The sequence below is a fragment of the Dendrobates tinctorius genome, unplaced genomic scaffold (genome assembly GCF_039654945.1).
Source record: "Dendrobates tinctorius isolate UK_male_01 unplaced genomic scaffold, ASM3965494v1 ptg000070l, whole genome shotgun sequence".
NCBI lineage: Eukaryota > Metazoa > Chordata > Amphibia > Anura > Dendrobatidae > Dendrobates > Dendrobates tinctorius.
Genome location: NW_027361738.1, coordinates 62,386,643 through 62,410,479, shown reverse-complemented (window position 1 = coordinate 62,410,479; position 23,837 = coordinate 62,386,643). Strand labels below are relative to the sequence as shown.

At 47.3% G+C, this 23,837-nt stretch overlaps 1 protein-coding gene across 2 annotated transcripts in view; it reads right to left on the bottom strand.

Moving 5' to 3' along the window:
• Window positions 1-200: 200 nt before the first annotated feature.
• ODAD2 (outer dynein arm docking complex subunit 2) overlaps window positions 201-23,837 on the bottom strand; it is a 228,821-nt gene continuing 205,184 nt past the window's right edge. For both annotated transcript variants that reach the window (XM_073581730.1, XM_073581731.1), the window contains one exon: window positions 201-615. In XM_073581730.1, the coding sequence (XP_073437831.1) occupies window positions 502-615 (114 nt within the window). In that variant the 3' untranslated portion in view covers window positions 201-501. The remainder of the gene's footprint in view (window positions 616-23,837) is intronic.

The following is a 23,837-nucleotide window of genomic DNA, read 5'->3' as shown; positions in this document are numbered from 1 at the left end:
TATTGGAATGATGTGGACATTCCAGCTGGTCACTTCTACTTTCTCAATGCCGCCAGCCATCAGTTCTAATCTATAGTTACTTTATTTTGTTTTTGTGCATCTCAGAATATGAGACGGAGCCCAATGACAGGTTTATAAGATCCAGGTTTGGAACACGCTGTGAAGCAGTCAACACTTTTTGACATAAGGACACGTAAGACTTCCAGAGTTGTACGAATTTTACTGGTGATTTCAGAATAATATCTACATGTTTTGCATAGTCAACATTTCAGACCAGACTTTCAACCAAATGTGTTATAAAAGTGGCATCGGCCTAAACCGAGGACAGAAAGCCAATTTGTCCACTGATCAGAATGAATATCCTTATTATAACAATTATTGAGTGACATTACTGAGAAGGCTGCAGTGATATCAGCTGGGTGTCAGACCACAAAATGTCCGTCTGCGCGGTGAGCACAGCCCCAGTGTAATCCAGGTAGTGATTTGTTTCTTTGTCCTAGGTTAGCCATATCTTGCTTTTTCATTGGCCAGAGCAAGTCGACGTATATTGGCTATACACCCGGCGGCAGCCTCCTGGAGAACAGCATCTGCGGAGCCAACCATGACTATGAGAAGCTAAAAACAAGAAAAAAAAGTGCGCAAACCATTAGTATAATAGATATTACATAAACGATACTGTCCTGAGCAACCTAAAGTCACCAGAATTCACAAATGAAACTGTATACATTACCAAATAATCATTTAAAACACGAACTGAACACAGCAATAGATATATATCCAATTATGCAAGGTGATCTATACAGTAGGGTCTATAGCGTGAATGATATACATCTGCTGGGTGCATGAATGGTGGACCATTCGGAAAAATTGTGAAAACCAAAGAAGAAAAGCCAAACATGTGATCAACAAGGAAAATTGGGGCAATTTTGGGGTATTTTATGTTTACACCAATTGTCCCAATTTTCCTTGTTGATCACATGTTCGGCTTTTCTTGTTTGGTTATTGCTAAATAATCGAAGTCCTGATGAGCCTGATGTACTTATTTTTAAAATTCATGTCAGAAAGGCTGTGTAATCCTTTGTGAAAGTTTAATCTCTCAATCTCTGCCCGTCCAGTTTGATTATATACAGTGCTAGTACTAGAGTACATAGTGCCATGCCAGGACTAGAGGACAATGATACAGTATATACAGCACAAGGTATACTAGTACTGGCACTGCACCATGTACACTAATACAGCACAAGGTATACTAGTACAGGCACAGTGTAAAGCACACCAGTACTAGCACAGCACAATACACACTAGTACTGGCACTGCACAATACAGTGGCATGTAAAAGTTTGGGCACCCCTGGTCAAAATTCCTGTTACTGTGAACAGTTAAGCAAGTTGAAGATGAAATGATCTCTAAAAGGGCTAAAATTAACTATGACGCATTTCCTTTGTATTTTAGACAAAATATATATTCATCTTTTACATTTTAAAAAGTACAAAAAGGAAAATTTTCATCAAGGGTGCCCAAACTTTTACATGCCACTGTATATACCAATACTAGAATAGAACAAGATATACTAGTAATACAATGTGCATTTAGTAACAGTTTTAACTGCATTATATGAAACTTTATTTACTAGAGTCCGGGCACAGAGCTATGAAATGGCGAATAATGATGTATCTGGCTCTGAGAATATTGTGCTGCTCTACCTTCTGTAGCTCCTCCACGGGCAATAATACTACAATAGTTCCTTTATGAATAGAAGCAGCCATAAGTACGGCTTAATGGTCTGTTTTAGCTCGCCGGCTATGTTATCATGTAAATATGCACTATGCACGCTTTTCTACCACAAAATTACTGAGCGCAGAGACTGTAAAAAAGCAACTAAAATGTAACTCAAGGCAAAGTGGTCTAATGAGATTAAGTATATGGGAGCGGAATTACTACTGGCATACTTCATCTCAGTATATGAAATCCATCTTCTTATATTTACAGCTTACACAATGATACTGTTATTGCTCATTGCATGCACTGCTTAATAAAATATCCTGTTTCTAGGATGTTATAATGATATTAAGGCACTACTAGAAAATCAGCATAACGCATATTCATCAGCATTCATCTATCTATCTATCTATCTATCTATCTATCTATCTATCTATCTATCTATTATCTATTATCTATCCCATATCTATCCATCTATCTATCTTGCATTAAAATATAAGAAATGCCTCTGTCCAGCACCAGAGAAGTTAGTTTGCCCCTTGGGCTGTGCCTACGTTTCCCCCTGGACAGTGCCAGTGATATTCCCTTAGGTCAAATTTTTCAGTTTTTCTCGTTTGTGAAAAAAAAAAAATGTTTTTCCACCTATCAATTTGTGAAAAACTGACAGCACTCAGATGGCATCTAATTTTTTCATGGACCCATAGACTTTCATTGCCGAGTTTGTTTGGATACTCAGATCAATATCGGAAAAAGTCACAACAGACCCATAGATCATAGCTATGAGGACTATCGATGAAAAACACGGCTCATACTCGTATGTGAAAAACTGATGCGTGAATGAGCCCTAACTGTGAAAGCTATACCCCTTTACCTTTACAGTACCAGCAATATCCTCTATTTATTGTCACAGCTGCCCCTTTACATTTCCAGAAAGGCTCTCATACAGGGCCAGGCTTGTGCCAGTGCAGAACCAGAGATGCTTCATTGCAGTGCCAGAGATTCTGCAATGCAGTGACACTCGCCCCTCCATGGCAGTGACTCTCGCCCTCTTTGACAGCGACTCCCACCCTCTGTCGCAGTGACTCTCACCCTCTGTGGCAATGACTCTCAACCTCTATGGCAGTGACTCTCATCCTCTATGGCAGAGACTCTCGCCCTCTGTGATAGCGACTCTCACACTCTGTGGCACTGACTCACCCTCTGTGGCAGTGACTCTCACCTTCTGTCGCAGTGACTCTCACCCTCTGCGGCAGTGACTCTCGCCCTCTGTGATAGCGACTCTCACCCTCTGTGGCAGTGACTCTCACCTTCTGTCGCAGTGACTCTAGCTCTCTCTCGCAGTGACTTTCGCCCTCTGTTACAGTGACTCCCACCCTCTGTCGCAGTGACTCTCGTCCTCTGCGACAGTGACTCTCACCCTCTGCGGCAGTGACTCTCACCCTCTGTGATAGCAACTCTCACCCTCTGTGGCAGTGACTCTCACCTTCTGTCGCAGTGACTCTCGCTCTCTCTCGCAGTGACTTTCGCCCTCTGTTACAGTGACTCCCACCCTCTGTCGCAGTGACTCTCGTCCTCTGCGACAGTGACTCTCACCCTCTGTGGCTGTGACTCTCACCCTCTGTCGCAGTGACTCTCACCCTCTGTGACAATGACTCTCAACCTCTATGGCAGTGACTCTCATCCTCTATGGCAGTGACTCTTATCCTCTGTGGCAGTGACTCTCGCCCTCTGTGACAGCGACTCTCACGCTCTGTGGCACTGACTCACCCTCTGTCACAGTGACTCTCACCCTCTGTGGCAGTGAATCTCACCCTCTGTGGCAGTGACTCTCACCCTCTGTGGCAGTGAATCTCACCCTCTGTGGCAGTGACTCTCACCCTCTGTGGCAGTGAATCTCACCCTCTGTGACAGCGACTCCCACCCTCTGTCGCAGTGACTCTCACCCTCTGTGGCAATGACTCTCAACCTCTATGGCAGTGACTCTCATCCTCTATGGCAGTGACTCTCATCCTCTGTGGCAGTGACTCTCGTCCTCTGTGATAGCGACTCTCACGCTCTGTGGCACTGACTCACCCTCTGTGGCAGTGACTCTCACCTTCTGCGGCAGTGACTCTCGCCCTCTGTGATAGCGACTCTCACCCTCTGTGGCAGTGACTCACCTTCTGTGGCAGTGACTCTCACCCTCTGTGGCAGTGAATCTCACCCTCTGTGAGAGCGACACTCTCACCCTCTGTCGCAGTGACTCTCACCCTCTGTGGCAATGACTCTCAACCTCTATGGTAGTGACTCTCATCCTCTATGACAGTGACTCTCGCCCTCTGTGATAGCGACTCTCACGCTCTGTGGCACTGACACCCTCTGTGGCAGTGACTCTCACCTTCTGTCACAGTGACTCTCACCCTCTGCGGCAGTGACTCTCGCCCTCTGTGATAGCGACTCTCACCCTCTGTGGCAGCGACTCACCTTCTGGGGCAGTGACTCTCGCCCTCTGTCGCAGTGACTTTTGCCCTCTGTCGCAGTGACTCCCACCCTCTGAGACAGTGACTCTCGCCCTCTGCGACAGTGACTCTCACCCTCTGCGACAGTGACTTTCACCCTCTTCGGCAGTGACTCTTGCTCTCTGTGGCAGTGAATTTCACTCTCTGTGGCAGTGACTCTCACCCTTTGTGCCAGTGACTCTCACCCTCTGTGCCAGTGACTCTCACCCTCTGTGGCAGTGACTCTCACCCTCTGTGGCAGTGACTCAAACCCTCTGTGGCAGTGAATCTCACCCCCTTTATCAGTGACTCTCACCCTCTGTGGCAGTGACTCTCACCCTCTGTGGGAGTGACTCTCACCCTCTGTGGCAATGACTCTCGCCCTCTGCGGCAGTGAATCTCACCCTCTGTGGCAGTGACTCTCACCCTTTGTGGCAGAGACTCTCACCCTCTGCGGCAGAGACTCTCACCCTCTGCGGCAGTGACTCTCGCCCTCTGCGGCAGTGACTCTCGCCCTCTGCGGCAGTGAATCTCACCCCCTGTATCAGTGACTCTCACCCTCTGTGGCAATGACTCTTGCCCTCTGCGGCAGTGACTCACCCTCTGTGGCAGTGACTCTCACCCTCTGCGGCAGTGACTCTCACCCTCTGCGGCAGTGACTCTCACCCTCTGTGCCAGTGACTCTCATCCTCTGTGGCAGTGACTCTCACCCTCTGTGGTAGAGACTCTCACCCTCTGTGGCAGTGACTCTCACCGTCTGTGGCAGGAACTCTCATCCTCCACGGCAGTGACTCTCACCCTCTGTGGTAGTGACTCACCGTCTGTGGCAGTGACTCTCATCCTCTGCGGCAGTGACTCTCACCCTCTGTGGCAGTGACTCTCACTCTCTGTGGTAGTGACTCTCACCCTCTGTGGCAGTGACTCACCTTCTGTCGCAGTGACTCTCGCCCTCTGTCGCAGTGACTCTCACCCTCTGTGACAGTGAATCTCACCCTCTGTGGCAGTGACTCTCACCCTCTGTGGTAGTGACTCACCTTCTGGGGCAGTGACTCTCGCCCTCTGTCGCAGTGACTTTTGCCCTCTGTCGCAGTGACTCCCACCCTCTGCGACAGTGACTCTCGCCCTCTGCGACAGTGACTCTCACCCTCTGCGACAGTGACTTTCACCCTCTTCGGCAGTGACTCTTGCTCTCTGTGGCAGTGAATTTCACTCTCTGTGGCAGTGACTCTCACCCTCTGTGCCAGTGACTCTCACCCTCTGTGCCAGTGACTCTCACCCTCTGTGGCAGTGACTCAAACCCTCTGTGGCAGTGAATCTCACCCCCTTTATCAGTGACTCTCACCCTCTGTGGCAGTGACTCTCACCCTCTGTGGGAGTGACTCTCACCCCCTGTATCAGTGACTCTCACCCTCTGTGGCAATGACTCTCGCCCTCTGCAGCAGTGAATCTCACCCTCTGTGGCAGTGACTCTCACCCTTTGTGGCAGAGACTCTCACCCTCTGCGGCAGAGACTCTCACCCTCTGCGGCAGTGACTCTCGCCCTCTGCGGCAGTGACTCTCGCCCTCTGCGGCAGTGACTCTCGCCCTCTGCGGCAGTGAATCTCACCCCCTGTATCAGTGACTCTCACCCTCTGTTGCAATGACTCTTGCCCTCTGCGGCAGTGACTCACCCCCTGTGGCAGTGACTCTCACCCTTTGCGGCAGTGACTCTCACCCTCTGCGGCAGTGACTCTCACCCTCTGTGCCAGTGACTCTCATCCTCTGTGGCAGTGACTCTCACCCTCTGTGGTAGAGACTCTCACCCTCTGTGGCAGTGACTCTCACCGTCTGTGGCAGGAACTCTCATCCTCCACGGCAGTGACTCTCACCCTCTGTGGTAGTGACTCACCGTCTGTGGCAGTGACTCTCATCCTCTGCGGCAGTGACTCTCACCCTCTGTGGCAGTGACTCTCACTCTCTGTGGTAGTGACTCTCACCCTCTGTGGCAGTGACTCACCTTCTGTCGCAGTGACTCTCGCCCTCTGTCGCAGTGACTCTCACCCTCTGTGACAGTGAATCTCACCCTCTGTGGCAGTGACTCTCACCCTCTGTGGTAGTGACTCTCACCCTCTGTGGCAGTGAATCTCACCCTCTGTAGCAGTGAATCTCACCCTCTGTGACAGCGACTCCCACCCTCTGTCGCAGTGACTCTCACCCTCTGTGGCAATGACTCTCAACCTCTATGGCAGTGACACTCATCCTCTATGGCAGTGACTCTTATCCTCTGTTGCAGTGACTCTCACCCTCTGTGATAGCGACTCTCGCGCTCTGTGGCACTGACTCACCCTCTGTCGCAGTGACTTTCTCCCTCTGTCGCAGTGACTCCCACCCTCTGCGACAGTGACTCTCGCCCTCTGCGACAGTGACTCTCACCCTCTGCGACAGTGACTCTCACCCTCTGCGACAGTGACTCTCACCCTCTGCGGCAGTGACTCTTACCCTCTGCGGCAGTGACTCTCACCCTCTGTGGCAGTGACTCTCGCCCTCTGAGGCAGTGACTCTCGCCCTCTGAGGCAGTGACTCTCGCCCTCTGTGGCAGTGACTCTCATCCTCTGTGGCAGTGACTCTCACCCTCTGTGGCAGTGACTCTCACTCTCTGTGGTAGTGACTCTCACCCTCTGTGGCAGTGACTTACCTTCTGTCGCAGTGACTCTCGCCCTCTGTCGCAGTGACTCTCGCCCTCTGTCGCAGTGACTCTCACCCTCTGTGACAGTGAATCTCACCCTCTGTGGCAGTGACTCTCACCCTCTGTGGTAGTGACTCTCACCCTCTGTGGCAGTGAATCTCACCCTCTGTAGCAGTGAATCTCACCCTCTGTGACAGCGACTCCCACCCTCTGTCGCAGTGAATCTCACCCTCTGTGGCAGTGACTCTCACCCTCTGTGGTAGTGACTCTCACCCTCTGTGGCAGTGAATCTCACCCTCTGTAGCAGTGAATCTCACCCTCTGTGACAGCGACTCCCACCCTCTGTCGCAGTGACTCTCACCCTCTGTCGCAGTGACTCTCACCCTCTGTGGCAATGACTCTCAACCTCTATGGCAGTGACTCTCATCCTCTATGGCAGTGACTCTTATCCTCTGTGGCAGTGACTCTCACCCTCTGTGATAGCGACTCTCGCGCTCTGTGGCAGTGACTCTCACCCTCTGTGGCAGTGACTCTCACCCTCTGCGGCAGTGACTCTCGCCCTGTGATAGCGACTCTCACCCTCTGTGGCAGTGACTCACCTTCTGTGGCAGTGACTCTCGCCCTCTGTCGCAGTGACTTTCTCCCTCTGTCGCAGTGACTCCCACCCTCTGCGACAGTGACTCTCGCCCTCTGCGACAGTGACTCTCACCCTCTGCGACAGTGACTCTCACCCTCTGCGACAGTGACTCTCACCCTCTGCGGCAGTGACTCTTACCCTCTGTGGCAGTGACTCTCGCCCTCTGAGGCAGTGACTCTCGCCCTCTGTGGCAGTGACTCTCGCCCTCTGTGGCAGTGACTCTCACCCTCTGTGGCAGTGACTCTCACCCTCTGTGGTAGTGACTCACCATCTGTGGCAGGCGACTCTCACCCTCTGTGGCAGTGACTCTCACAAACCACCCACACATACAAAACTTCACCATGCCTCTCAGCATCTGACATGTGGTGTTCACAAATTATACTGAAGTTGACTGACTGAGAAAAAAGTGAAATGGCACCACAAATTATGTCACCCTAGTCAATTAGGGTGCTTTATAAAAAAAACTTTACTATTGGAGGCTATGATAATCCCTGCCATATTTCTCACCAATTGTGGCGCAGTTCACAGTAGGGAGTCACATTTCAGTAAAGGTTATAATAATATACTGGAATATTCCATAAATATTTATATAAAAATATGGTAATGATTTGGCTATGGAAACTAATGGTATTACTGTATGTCCTAGTAAAATACTAAAAATAATATTGGTGTTCCATTAATCCGATGTGCTTGCTCTGAGAAATCAGGCTTTTAATCCACATGCAAATTAAGTGCATTGGAAGTGCATTGGGGCGTGTCGATGCATTCTGAGGACTTCAACATGTCCCCAATGCACTGGAAGGCTAATTTTTCATGTAGGTTCAAAGCTTGATTTCTTCGCAGTCGTACATTGCTGCAAAACGGGAATTAAACATTTGTATTGTTGTATAAGGATCTATACGGCAATAACTAGAGTTTCAGTAAGAAAATTGTCCTGACTTGTTTCTCTTTAATAGCTCGGCATAGACCTTTCTGGAATGGGTGGAAATTAGACAGCAAAATAATTACTACAAGCAACGGGAGGATAGTAGACTATGAGGATCTGGTTTGTACTTGGTACTCGGACAGCTGCTCTTCATCTTCCAGTACAACTCATGGCACAGAATCGCAGATAGTGGTTAGTCTTCTCACAAAGGCAGGATCCATTTGATTAGATCCCAGGTGGCACTCAGCACAGTAGGCAACCATAAAGTCAAGTCAGGAGATAAAAAAGTAATCTAGATAGTTCTCTATTGAGGGATTTAATGGAATGTTCTGAGACGGTCCAAAAAGGTAATATTTGGCCCGTGTCTGACAATGACAGCTCTGCTGAATGGTGCAGTAAACATTCTTTCATGTTAAGTGCTCCACTGAAATCCATCCCCTCCGATAAAATATAGCAGATCTTATACTCATACTGACAATGTGGCTGATAACCACAAGGAAATCTGTTATCACTCATCCCAGCTGCATAGTTTCCTTATGGCTAAAACGCAGCTCAAGGTTCTGAATTGCTGAATATAGGCATAAATTGAAGGCAGATGCTGACATCCAGTAACTTGTGAAGTGTAAGAGCAAACTGTAGTCGTCATTAACTAGTGAAGGCTCTACAGATAAGAGAGGCAGATCCATCATTTGTACATAATGACGTATTTATGGTATAGGCAGTAGGTGCTTGATGTTTAACAAGATATAAGAGATGAAGTCTGGTTGCTGTGGGTTGATACAGAAGAAAGAACAAGTCCATTTCAATGGGATCTGCTCATTTTCTAATGTACATGGAGGTCTCCTAACTCTCACCAGACAGCAGATGTCAAGGAAAAGAGGTGTCAGTGTCACAACTCTTGTCGGAATACTCAGGGTCAGGGGCTCCTTCGCTGCCCCTAACCCTAGGGGCAGCTTAGCTATCCCTGCTGCCCGGATTACTTCTGATGGTGAAGACGCCTGGGCCACCTGCCTTGCTGAACTCCTGAATCAGCCCTATATCTGTCCCCCTACCATGCCCAGGGAACTAGGGAGTAATAGTGTATGTATATACACAAACAAGGCTAACAAGGGAGGACGTACAAGGAATAAAAATAACAAATATGCACACGCAGACAACAAAGAGGAACACCAGGGAGAAAAGAGAGAAAAACGCAATAGGTGAGGATGAGGAATTGCACACAACCAAAACACCAAGCAACAGTCACAGATCAACACTCCAAATGCCTCTACCAACAACTGACATCTCCACACAACACCAGGCAGTACACAACAAACATTGGCAATCCAGATTGCCAGAGGTGAGTACAGTATATATAGGAGAGGGGAGTGACCAATATTGAAGAGCTGAGATAATCCAAGCAGGAAGGCTTCAGAGACTCTAAACTGAACAGTCCCTGCGCTCCTAACAAAAACCTACACTCTAATATGAAGGAGAAATGCTTGTAATCAGTGCAGGAGAACGTGAAATCAGATGGTGCGGTCTTCTAGCCCATCTCTGTCGCAGTAAACCCATGACAGTTGGCATGTTGAAATGCCATGGGATTGTGTTCAGGGTGATAAGGACTTCAAAGTAGAGTCTGACAGTGACATATTCTCCTCTTCCCATGATGCTCGGCAAAGCCACCAGACACAAAGTCTACTGAAGATGATGTGAGCCTTCCAGTGCTAATAGACTTCAACTAGAGTTGAACTGGGTAGTGAAAATTGAGATCTGTGGATTCTCTATTTATCCGCCAATTAAGTAGTTTAAGTCAGCAACGACTGGCATGTGGTTAGACTGGTGTCATCGAAATATGGTACCAAGGAAGTGGATAGAAATCGTTATCAGATAGGAATCGGTCAGAGTTGGAATTTTTTCGATAGATGAGGTCAGGAGACAAGCTGGGTCAATGCTAAAATATACAGAAATAACAGATTTGCACAATACAGGAACCAAATATACAGGTTTAGAGCAATAAGGGATGTCCCCTTCCTAAAATCCAGGGCACCTGGGCCCTGGCAGATACAAAATGAAAATTGATTGTGAGGAGGAGCAATGTAGCATACCAGGAGAAGGACAGTATTGGCCAGGAAGAGGAGAGCAGCAGCCAGGAATGGAATGGAGCCATGTGCAAAGAGAGCAGAAGTGGGATTGGGTTATATGCCCATTTTGTCCAAGCGTAAAAAAAAGTGTTCAAAATGTGAACAGTGTTTCTTCAACCTTGACAAAATGTGAACACTGCAGAGGATCAATGGCAGAGGATCAGATGTCCAATTTCATCTATCTTTTGCCCTCAGGCTAGTAAATCTTGACTAGTTTTATTTACCCTACCTGGGTCCAGCATTGACTTTATGCTGGCTCTGGTCTCTGGTAATGGGCTACATTGGTTAAGTAATGTCAATGGAGGTGCAATCACTGAAATTATCCAAAGTAGAGCTGAAAAACTCTGTGATTGACTGCAGCACTGCTGATGTGACATGACCACTGCAGTCGATCAGCCGAGACCAGGGCAGCAATGGAGAGTGAGCACTTTATCTGGGCAGGGTGCGTAAATCTCAGATAGTTTTACATATCACTACACCTCTGGACAAAAAAAAAATAGGTAAAAATAAAAAACACTTTTAAGATTAAATTGACTAAAGGAAAGGAACTGATGTAATGTAAAAAGAGGAATCCAAGATAGCGCGATGGACCTGATTTTCCTTATATGACCTTCATCCCAAAGACTGACAATAAAAAAGTAGAAAGAGAAGATAAAGTGAAGCTACCAAGCACAATCGCTTTCATAGTGCAGGAGACGGGAACATCGTGAGCACAGAAATAGGGTGGAACCACCACTGAGGATAACGGGTGAACCACACTACATTTCCCAGTTCCAGATGCTTTCTATATTTCACAGATAAGTACAGGCAGAATTACATGTGTCTGACCTCTAACCGAGAAATCCTGTCTGACATACGAAGGCAATCTGTATACATTGCTCATATATAGTTATTTACATGTCATATACATAAAAAAAGGAATATTTTCAATAAAGGCAGAATTAAAGTCTCCCTGTCAAAATCCACTTCTGGCTCCCGTATTTAGCCAGATATTGAGATATTGCAATGCTAAAGGCTATGATAATGTTTTTATTAACATAAGAAAAACTGAAAATCATCTGGATCCGAGCCCGAGAGTGAGGTCACCCAGAGTATGTGGATTTAAAACGGGGCAAAAGGAAAACATATATGTAAAGTCGGAGGTTTACCGTGATTTTATGGTATACAAGAACGAGTCTTAAGTAGCGCTTTATCTTTTATTTTATTGCTGTCAAATTAAATATACATTTGTTATTTAGCAGAGCCCGGGACATGTACTGTACACAGAGCTGAACAATTGCAAGACGTTGCTCCGAGTATTTCTGTGGTTTACGGCGAGAGCCAAGTCGGAAGGAAAAGACATTCTCGGAATTTTCTTGAAGCAAGATAAATACAGAAGAGAAATACAGATGAAAGATGGAGTTGCTAACCGAGGACAGTGCCAGATTCCTCTTTTCTGGCTCGCCGTCTAACTGGCAGACCTAGTCAAGTAGCAATCTTTTCCATTAAATTGAGCGGCATATACTTAACTTTGCTTGTTTAAACATTTTAAAATTTTTAATCTCGATTTGTCGATTTCAAAAAGATTTTCTTTTTTTTACAAAATGATCCATTGAAAGAAAATAATGCGGAATGGTTCACGTGCCCGTAAAAGAGGATACAAAGGAGCAACCTATTCTAGAAACAAGGCGAAGGTACAAACTTCTGCTTGTAAGCCTAAGCATCATCCTTGACCTTGACGTTTGCCAAGTGAACCATAGAGAATTCAAGCGATACTAGATTCACTGGGTTTGCGCAGTTAGGCAAAAGATAAGCCAGTCTCCTTTGCCGAATCTTTCCTCCAAGATGAGATCACACAGGCTATAAAGCAGCACTTGTTGTATAGCCCAAAAGTCAAGTAACGTGATAGCCTTACTCCAGGTTTAGTAAAAAAAAAAATAACTCCAGTCACATGGATTCTAAGCCTCCCTGACCTCAAAAGAAAAAAAAACAAAGCCTTAGAAAAACTTTTCTGGCTTTATAAAATAAGCTACTGCCACATGAAGGTAACCCTCAATCCAAACAGCGTGACGACAACAAACTGTGTAGATGCAGCGTTTTGCCATTTCAGGCAGCTTTTTAGAGATTTTCGGCACCTGACGACCCTTTTAAACACACTTAAAGGTTTTTTTTCAATGTGCGGCAGCCCCTTTCCTAAAATAAATAACGACTGATGGAGTCTAATGTGTTCGCCCGTCATTTTGAACCCTTTCTCGGAGTGATATGATTGATGCGGTTGTAGACTCCGGTGGCGTGAAAAGTTGGATTTCCATGTTTTTTCTGGAGATGATGGATTTGCCAGTGAGCTTGTTTTTGGCAGAGTAAAGACTAATTATTTTCAAGTGACAGGCATCACCTTAATCTGTGCCGTCTTTGCCACTGTGCCGTGGATGTCATCAACTTCAGAAATAGTAAAAAAATAAATAAATAAATTGCAGCTACTTAATTGGGTGCAATTACTCCATTTCTGGAAGACAAGACACAAATTCTTTCTCATTTCTAGGTCAATGGATGTTTTTTTTTCTGCAGCTTCTTCAGCATCTGGTAAATGGTCTATTCTACATCAGCGCCCTTACTACTGAATAGGGCTTTTATGGTATGCAATTAAGCTGTCCCTTTTTCATAAGACTGTACTTCCAATGAAAACAAATATTAATATTAAAAGGAACAGGAAAATAATATGTGCGCGACCAGGAAATAACGAAGCACTGAATTCGATACATGAAGAGGGTTCTTTGATGAAAAGAATGTGGGGTTTATAGATAGAGACTCATTTGCCAGATCCTCCTGAGGAGGATACATGACGGGAGCATGGGGCCATCTTTTAAGGAGAAGAGGATATATTTCTATAGGAACCCAGTGTAGTGAAACCTCCACCAGGGGGAGCTGGTGAGGGAAGAGAGGTTACACACTAAGAGCAGCAACCCTGAGCAACAGCACAGGTGCCACAGGTAACGAGAGAGAATAGTCAGACGAACCGAGTCAGAAACTAGCAGGAGCAGACGTACCAGAAGGAGCAGCAATACACGTAGTCAAAATACCAAGCCGAGAGTCAGAAAGCCAGAACATGAGCACGGGGTCCAAAACGTGAGACGAAATACGTGGTCGGGGTACAAGCCGGGGAGTCAGATGCCAGAGTGGGAACGTAACAGCAGAGACGAATACCAAGAGACGGGGTCAGAAATCAGTCCGGGTCATATACGTGAATATCAGTCAAAGGCAGGAGGATCACCAAGGTACAAGGGTCAGAGGCTCTAAACTGGAAGCTTGAGCTATCACTAACACTGGTCAGCAGGCTGTGAGAGACTGAAATAGCCCAGCTAGCTCCAGAACGAGGCTGAGGAGATTAACTCCCGCATGACCAGTCCGGAGTGAAGACAGCAGAAAATAAACTCCAGACTGGACCATGACACCCAGGTTCACATCTTTTTAAAAAAATCTGGGTTCACATCACAATAAAGGAGACCTGATTTGAGCATGCAAATATTAATAAAGAAGCATTCGGACAACATGATATTATTATAGTACGTAGTTAGGATAGGCAGTAACTTATCGATGGGGGGTTTAACCATTGGGAAGCATGTGATTCCTAACCTAAAGTGGTTTAAGCCCTTTGTTCGGTGCTGCTATAGAAAATAACCTGTTCTGCCCTATACAAGTAAATGGGGTGTTTTACAGCACCAGCATTCCAGAAATCTCTGCCCTACTAATCCCATTAAACAGCGATGGCAATAATAAATTGTTAGGAAAAAAAACTTTAAAAAGGACCCGATCAACTCTCCTGGCATGTCAGTTTTAGCAATTATGATCCCATGAAAAAGCAATTCTGTACTGTGTCACTTCCTCCAGGAAATGTATGAATAAATGAACAACTGGGTGTTACTCTTTCCCCTTGTCAAAGGGGTGTGTCACTGCATTGTCTGGCACTGCCAGCACTGATTGGACAGTATCAGACAGTGGCGGAGGGACACTCGCCCCAACTGGTAACACCAAGCTGTTATTTATTCATAAATTATCAGGGGGAATAATAGAGTGACGCCACAAAGAAAATGTATTTGACAGATGCGGAGGCCACCAGTTTCTTTCTTATTTGGATTTAGCACTGCGTATTACTCTGGATACATGAAGAATTAGAAATAATTGTGCTATCGAAAAATTTGATAAAATCTGGAGCCCCTGGCTTAACACCCCTGGTTTGCCATTCCAAATTTTACTGCTGGAGAATCTGTTCCCAATTGTCATGATCCATGCTGGATCAGGACTGATAAAAAGCACAGGTAACCTTTTTTTTTCTTAAGCTGTGCTTAAGTTTGGTTTTTGCCCCCGTTGGCCATTAGGATTATTGCACTGTGGTGTCATTTGTTCTAAGTTTGCCCCCGGTGGTGGTGAGCGTCACTGCACTCTGGTTTCTTTAGTTAAGTGCACATGATTATAATGCAGGGGTGATTGCGCTGGCTCTGCTATAAAAGAGTCACAGGTGTTGCAATCAGCATTGGTGATAGTGTTCATTTCAACCATCCTTGGTGGAGGAAGGAGCTGGAGAGCGTTCCTTGCAGCACTGTCTTAGGTGTGGAAGGAGTCATAAAGGATTTCCTTGTAGCTCTGACAGAGCTTGGTGGCAGCGAATCAGGAGGAGAGCTGCATTCTGGTGGTGGACTCTGTTGCCAGGAGCAAGTGCAACAGAGTAAAGCTAAGTGGTGTTTCCCTGTTTGTGTTTTTCCTTGGTGTGTATTAGTACAGCGGTGGGGCCTGTGCCTGCGCCACCCAGCTCCCTAGCAAGGGATCGGTGTAGGGTGTGCTAGGGCGACAGGTTCCTGATCAGCGCCTGGTGCGGAACCGGCATAGGGAATGTTAGGAGCGTTATGGACACTGACTCAGGGGAGTGCAGGAGGTCTCCACATCCCCTTTCCCTATCGCAGAGCCCATCGTTGTAACTGTTTCCCCTTTCCCCGTGTCTTGTTGTTTTAGTTACCGGCCTGCGGGCCGTGTCACACAGGACGGGTCATCGTGACATCATCACCAACCAATAACTTTTTTTTCTGCTGAGCCATGGACCCAGTTCAGACCTTTGCCCAAATGCTGCAGACCCTTACTGAGGAGGTTAGGGGGCTGCGCGGTGAGTTGGTGCAGCAACTGCAGCAGTTGGTGGGCTTTGGGGGCTTGGTTCAGAGACAGGCTCAGCCAGAACCCAAGATATCCCTCCCTGACAGATTTTCTGGAAGGAGAGATCAATTCTTGGTGTTTCAACAAGCCTGTAAATTATATTTCAGGCTGCGCCCTCGTTCATCAGGGAGTTAAGAGCAATGGGTGGGAATCATTATGTCCCTTCTTAAAGGGGATCCCCAATCCTGGGCCTTCTCCCTACTGGACGATTCTCCATCACTGGTGTCCGTGGATGAGTTTTTTGCGGCTCTGGCGCTTGTGTATGGGGATCCTGATGGCGTCGCCCTGGCGGAATCCCGGAGCTCGGGTTGCTGAGGAGTACAGCTCAGAGTTTAGGAGATGGGCCACTAACACTCAATGGAATGACCCTGCGCTTAGAAGTTAATTTGTGCAGGGTTTGTCTCCAAAGTTGCAGAATACTCTGGTGTAGTACGCTGCCCCCAGGTCGCTGGAGGCCGCCATGTCCCTTGCCATCCAGGTGGATAGACGCCTTAGGGAAAGACATATACAAAAAGTGACCCCTGATGTCCTCGCTAGGGAGGAGGACCCACCAGTGCGGACGGAGGAACCCAGACAGACCGGTATTGTTGATACAAAAAAGGGGGTGTCTGCGGCTCGTCGTGGTGGGGGTATGCTTTTCCTGTGGGAAGCCTGGCCATTTTATGAGAGCCTGCCCAGTTCATGCCAAGTCTACTGACGAACCTATGCAAGTAGGAGGAGCTAGTTTGGATTCGAAGCTGCCTACGGTTCGGGGAGTGGTGTCGGCATGTTTGTACTGTGGGCAGACTGGTCATGTCCTGAAGGCTTGCCCATTGCGTGGCAAATTATCTGTGCCATCTGAGAAGCTGCATTCCTCTGGTCGCTTGGAGGGAGGCAACCAGGGAGTATACATTTCCTCCATTTTGCCCTCCCATGATACCATGTCAGCAGAGGTCTTGGCTGGCAGGGTACCGGAGGTGATACCGGTGCTTGTGGACAGCGGAGCAGGAGTCAGTCTGGTGGATGCTCGCTTTGGACAGACTCATGGTCTGAGGTGTAGGACGCTAGCCCAGCCTATAAGCGTCCAGGCCATAAACTCTGTTCCACTGAGCCAGGGGAGCTTGACCCAAGTCGTAGAGAGTATCCATCTGCGTATAGGACATCATGAGGAGTCCTTGTCATGCTAAGTCTTGGAGGGAATGCCAATACCTATTGTTTTAGGCCTCCCTTGGCTGAAAAGACACAACCCGGTAATAGATTGGCGGGCGAGGGAAGTGGTCAATTGGGGGCACTCGTGTGAGGGCTGCTGCCTAGGAACTACTGTCTCTGCCGTCTCTCTTCAACAGACCCCTTCCTCTCCGGTGAGAGCAGCAGATGTGCTGCAGGAGAGTAGGGGCAAGTCTCAACCCTCGCTATTGGCCAACCCTGGGAGGCGCAGACCTCGTGGTGGAAGGGGTTAGAGGGTGGTGTACCCCTTGGTGAAGTGCGGGGGTGTGAGTGTGGTGACACAGGGGGACGCCTCTGTTGTCAATCCCAGAAAGAGTTCTCCAAATGGTGACAAACGAACGAGTGGCAATAAACGTTCAGGTCCGGACCTGTGTGTGAACGAGCGTGTATGGGTGGCCACCAAAAAACATCTAGTGGAAGTGTGTTGTGGTGTGTTACCAGCTCATACCAAACATACACATACACAACTCATTCCCCAGGTCAGCGCTTCGGAGATGTGTGGTACCTCCAGAAACGTTGCCAATACCAGCGGGCTCGTTTGTCATCAACCTGACTTGCAGGTAGTTGCTGGGGTGAACTTGGGTCTGGGCGTCCCCGCTGTAGGTGGTTCCCTGATGAGGAGCGGTCTTGAGGGTCCAGAGGCCCCTCATTAAGGGAAGGGTACTGTCATGATCCATGCTGGATCAGGACTGATAAAAAGCACAGGTAACCTTTTTTTTCTTAAGCTGTGCTTAAGTTTGGTTTTTGCCCCCGGTGGCCATTAGGATTATTGCACTGTGGTGTCGTTTGTTCTAAGTTTGCCCCCGATGGTGGTGGTGAGCCTCATTGTACTCTGGTTTCTTTAGTTAAGTGCACATGATTATAATGCAGGGGTGATTGCGCTGGCTCTGCTATAAAAGAGTCACAGGTATTGCAATCAGTGTTGGTGATAATGTTCATTTCAACCATCCTTGGTGGAGGAAGGAGTTGGAGAGAGTTCCTTGCAGCACTGTCTTAGCCCTGGTGTGGAAGGAGTCATACGGGATTTCCTTGTAGCTCTGACAGAGCTTGGTGGCAGCGATTCAGGAGGAGAGCTGCATTCTGGTGGTGGACTCTGTTGCCAGGAGCAAGTGAAGCTAAGTGGTGTTTCCCTGTTTGTGTTTTTCCTTGGTGTGTATTAGTACAGCGGTGGGCCCAGTGCCTGCGCCACCCAGCTCCCTAGCAAGGGATAGGTGTAGGGTGTGCTAGGGCGACAGGTTCCTCATCGGCGCCCGGTGCGGAACCGGCATAGGGAACGTTAAGAGCGTTATGGACACTGACTCAGGGGAGTGCAGGAGGTCTCCATGTCCCCTTTCCCTATCGCAGGGACCACCGTTGTAACTGTTTCCCCTTTCCCCGTGTCTTGTTGTTTTAGTTACCGGCCTGCGGGCCGTGTCACACAGGACAGTATCACGTGCCGCGTCTTGTTTTAGTCACCGGCCTGCGGGTCGCGTCACACAGGACGGGTCATCGTGACACCTATGCTTTGTTAATTATGGCACCCCTTATTCCCTCTTGGTTCCATATGATCTCTTGCTTTATGAATAGGTTTCATGAATATGTCTATTGCTCATTTTGTACTATGTGCCTGACTGTTCATAGTTCTATGCTGTACAAGTCTTATCTTGTTTCATATTGTCCCCCTTAAAACAGGGATTTTTGTGATAAACTCACAGTAAAATCATTTTCTCCGAGACGCTCATTGAGGGACACAGGTACTGTGGGTGTATGCTACTGCCGCCTGGAGGCCGACACTAAGTGACAAAAAGAGGTTAGCTCCTCCTCCGCCGTATACACCCTCGCCCCGATTGTGGGCGGAAACCAGTTTAGTGCAAAAGCAGTAGGAGAACAAAATCAGCCTTAATACAGGTAACAAAATGTCTAGAAAAGAACCACCCCAATATCAACGATAATGCACATTAATTAAATAAACAAGAGCCAACTGGCTATCAGGGTGGGTGCTGTGTCCCCCCAATGAGCGTCTCGGAGAAAAGGATTTTACGGTGAGTTTATCACAAAAATCCCTGTTTCTCCTTCGCCTCATTGGGTACACAGGTACTGTGGGATGCCCTAAAGCAGTCCCTGGGTGGGAAGTTGACTCACCGATCCAAGCTACATGCACCTCCTGTCTAAAGGTGCGCCACCGCTGCTTGGAGAATCCTACCTAGGCTCGCATCCGCTGAAGCCCTTACAAACGTGTGCAGGCTGGACCTGGTTGCTGCCTTGCAAACCTGTTCCGTCGAAGCCTGGTGCCGAAGCGCCCGAGAGGCTCCCACTGCCCGAGTAGAGTGTGCTCTGATCCCTGCTGGAACCAGCGCACCTCTGATGCGGTAGGACTCCTGAATAGTCAAACGAATCCATCTGGCTATGGTCGATTTTGAGGCAGCGAGTCCCTTCCTGCGCCCCTCGGGGAGCACGAACAGCGTGTCTGTCTGCTGAAAAGGTGCCATCCGTGACACGTACCTCCTGAAGGCTCTTACCAGGTCCAATGTGTGAAGAGCCTTTTCTACGCAGTGTACCAGTACTGGACAAAATGGAGGCAAGACAATATCCCTATTAATGTGAAAAGAGGAACCGACCTTCGGCAGAAAGGGGGGAGCTGGTCTGAGAACCACCTTATCCTTGTGGAAAGTGAGAAATGGGGCTCGGCAGGATAGAGCTGCCAGCTCCGAGACCCGACTGATTGATGCTATCGCCACAAGAAACACTACCATCCAGGAAAGGTATGACAAGGAGACATCCTGTAGCGGTTCAAATGAAGCTTCCTGACGAACACTTAGGACCAGGTTAAGGTCCCAGGCGTCCAGGGGCGCCCTATAGGGACGTACCAAGTGAGAGACTCCCTGGATGAAAGTCTTTACCTGTAAATTGGCAGTAATTCTACGCTGGAACAGGATGGATAAAGCAGATATCTGTCTCCTGAGAGTGCTCGGGGCCAACCCTGAGTCTAGGCCAGACTGTAGAAAGGCCAAGATGTTAGGAATAGAGAATCTCAGCGGAGGATAACCGCGGTCTCGGCACCAAGAAAAGAACACCTTCCAGGTGTGATGGTAAATTCGCGCCAAGGTAGGCTTCTGGACGCTAACCATTGTAGCCACGACCTCGCACCCAGACCCGTGGGTCAGAATCCAAGATTCAATGGCCATGCCGTCAAACACAGGGCTGTTGTGAATTCTCTCTCTGGCTTCTCTCTGATTACTGAAGGTAGTGGAGCTGGTCAGATTGACAGAGGGGTTGCGAGTTCTCTTTCTGGACTACCTCTGGTGGTTACTGGAGGTAGTGGAGCTGATCTGATTGACAGAGGCATGACACCTGATAATGAGGAAGACGATTGGAGATCAGGGGTTTCTGATTGGGATTTAAGACAGCTGACTACCTCTATCCCTGCTGGCGATTTTCTTCCTGTTCCTGCTGAGGTCTGATGTCTCCTGCTCTTTTCCTGCATGGTTCAGCTAAGTGGTTCATTTGTTATTCTGTTTGCATTTGATCTGGTTTTGTTTTCTCTGCTTTGTGCGGGTCAGCCAGCTCCGGCTGGGGCTGTGCTGAATCACCGCCCATATGTTACGGCATGTGCCAGTTTCTTTTGTCCCCTGTTATATTGGTCTCTTTTTGCTTTGCTTTCAGAATATACCAGAGTGCTGATATAGTGGGGGCGAAGTCGTGCGAATTCAGGGTTTTTGTGCATCAGACGTGTTGGACTTTTTGCAGGGTTTTTTGCGTGATTGCAGACAGTGTCTTTCCTTTCCTGTCTAGGCAGTGTGGGCCCCATCATTTGCTCAGTCTATTTTTCTGCCTGCGTTTGTGTTTTCATCTTGTCTCACCGACAATGTATGTTTGGGGGCTATCTATTCCTTTGGGGTCTGCTCCAGGGCAGTTTAGATTTCCCTTTTCTTGTTTTAGGCTTAGTTAGCTCTCCGGCTGTGCCGAGGTGTCTAGGTGTCCGGATGTGTCGAGGATCATCGTAGGCACGCTCCACGGCTACTGCTAGTTGTGTGGACAGGATCAGGGGTCTGCATCCGCTTAGTTACCAACCTCTCTGGTTTTCTGTGGCTTAGCTTGGGCCTCCTATCCTCCTCGGTGCCCATTCATAACAGAATCACCAGCCTAACTGTAGACTCTAGGGTACTCTAAAGAAGGAAAGAATTTAAAACAAAAAAAAGTGTCAGAATTTTTTTATATATATTTTTTCCTCTTTTTTTCTGGGGCTGTAGGAGGATATTTTTTGTATAAATGGAGACTAAGCAATTGTCTGATTGTGTTGAGCAGCTCGCTGCTGAAGTGCGGGGAATTTCTGCCTATCTCACTCAATCATCTGCTGTTGAACCAAAAATCCCTACTCCTGATGTGTTTTCTGGGGATTAGTCTAAATTTTTGAATTTTAAGAATAATTGTAAACTATTTTTTGCTTTGAAACCTAACTCATCGGGGAGCTCTGTGCAGGAGGTTAAAATTGTCATCTCCCTGCTACGCGGCGATCCCCAGGATTGGGCCTTTTCTTTGACACCCGGAGATCCTATTCTGGCTAATGTGGTCGCGTTTTTTCAAGCCTTGGGGTTGTTGTATGATGAACCTAATGCTATTGATCAAGCTGAGAAAACTTTATTGACATTGAATCAGGGTCAGGATTCTGCAGAGTTATATAGTCAAAAATTCCAAAAGTGGGCGGTCCTTACTAAATGGAATGAAGATGCCCTAGCAGCTCTCTTTTGGAAGGGTTTGGCAGAAAACGTAAAAGATGTTATGGTGGGATTTCCTGTTCCCTCTGGTCTTGACGACTCTATGTCATTGGCCATTCAAATTGATCAGCGTTTACGTAAATGTAAAACTACACAAGAGGCGTTGCCGCCTTTCGAACGAACTTCTGAAGCCATGCAATGTGATAGAGTTTTGTCTAGGGCGCAACATCAGGAGTTTAGAAGGTGTAATAAGCTGTGTTTTTTCTGCGGGGACGCCTCTCATACTATTGCTGTCTGTCCTAAACGAGAAAAGCGTTTTGCTCACAAATTTGCGGTGGGCAGTGTACAGCCTAAGTTCCTTTTGGCTTTTGTTGATTCAGGAGCAGCTTTGAATCTGATGGATTTGGACTTTGCTAAACGTTGTGGGTTTCCCATGATATCCCTGCGGACTCCTATCCCTTTGTGGGGTATTGATGCTACTCCTTTGGCAGAGAATAAACCCCAGTTTTGGACCCAGGTGATAATGCGAGTCGCCCCGGACCACCAAGAAAATTGTAAATTTTTGGTGTTGCACAATTTGCATGATACTATCGTTCTGGGTTTCCCTTGGTTGCAAACTCATAATCCTGTTTTGGATTGGAAATCTGTGTCTGTGGTGAGTTGGGGTTGTCAATGTGTTCTTAGTGACACTCCTGTTTTCTCCACCTCTCCCCAGTCTCATGATATTCTTGACTATTTGGCTGATTTTTCTGATGTATTCAGTGAGTAAGTCTGCGTCTTTGCCTCCTCATAGGAGTTATGATTGTGCAATTGAATTAATGCCCGGGTGTAAATTTCCCAAGGGTCGGCTTTTCAACTTATCGGTACCCGAACATGATGCTATGCGATCTTATATCAAGGAGTCGTTGGAGAAGGGTCATATCAGACCATCCTCTTCACCTTTAGGTGCTGGGGGTTTTTTTGTGGCCAAGAAAGATGGTTCATTAAGGCCATGTATTGACTATCGTTCCCTTAACAAAATCACTGTTAAATATCAGTACCCATTACCCCTGATTTCTGATTTATTTTCCAGAGTTAAAAGTGCCTGTTGGGTTACCAAGCTTGACCTCAGGGGGGGGGCGTATATTCTTATTCGCATCAAGCATGAGGATGAATGGAAGACGGCGTTTAATACTCCGGAGGGACATTTTGAGTACCTGGTGATGTCTTTTGGGCTCACTAATGCCCCTTCTGTCTTCCAGTCTTTTATGAACGATATTTTCCGGGACTTTGTGGATAAGTTTTTGATCATTTATCTGGATGATATTTTGATCTTTTCCAGTGATTGGGATTCTCATGTGGAACATGTCCGGACTGTGTTCCGGATTTTGAGGGAAAATTCTCTGTATGTTAAGGGATCGACGTGCCTCTTTGGTGTAAAGAGGATTTCATTTTTGGGATTCATTTTGTCCCCGTCTGCTATTGAAATGGACCCGGCCAAGATACAGGCCATTTATGATTGGGTTCAACCCACTTCTTTGAAGGCTCTCCAGAAGTTTTTGGGTTTTGCTAATTTCTACCGTAAATTTATAAGTAATTTTTCTGGTATTGTTAAACCACTGACTGATTTGACCAAAAAGGGCGCTGATGTGGTGAATTGGTCTCCAGAGGCAGTTTCGGCATTTCTGGAGCTTAAGCGGAGATTCACTTCTGCTCCGGTTCTACGGAAACCTGATGCCTCACTCCCATTTCAGGTGGAGGTAGATGTTTCTGAGATTGGTGCAGGAGCTGTATTGTCCAAAAGAGATCTGGTGACTTCTAAGATGAATCTCTGTGCCTTCTTTTCTCGAAAATTCTCCCCATCTGAACGTAACTATGACGTGGGGAATCGGGAATTGTTGGCCATGAAATGGGCATTTGAAGAGTGGAGACATTGGTTGGAGGGAGATAGACATCAAGTTGTAGTCCTCACCGACCACAAGAATTTGATTTATCTTGAATCAGCCAAACGCTTGAATCCTAGACAGGCTAGGTGGGCTATGTTTTTCACGCGTTTTAATTTTGTGCTCTCTTTTCTTCCGGGCACTAAGAATGTTAATGCGGACGCCCTTTCTAGGAGTTTCTTTGCGAATTCTCTTGATGTGACCGAGCCTACTACAATTCTAAATGAGGGTGTAGTTCTTTCTGCCATCTCACCCGATTTGAGACGTGCCCTGGAGGAATTTCAGGAG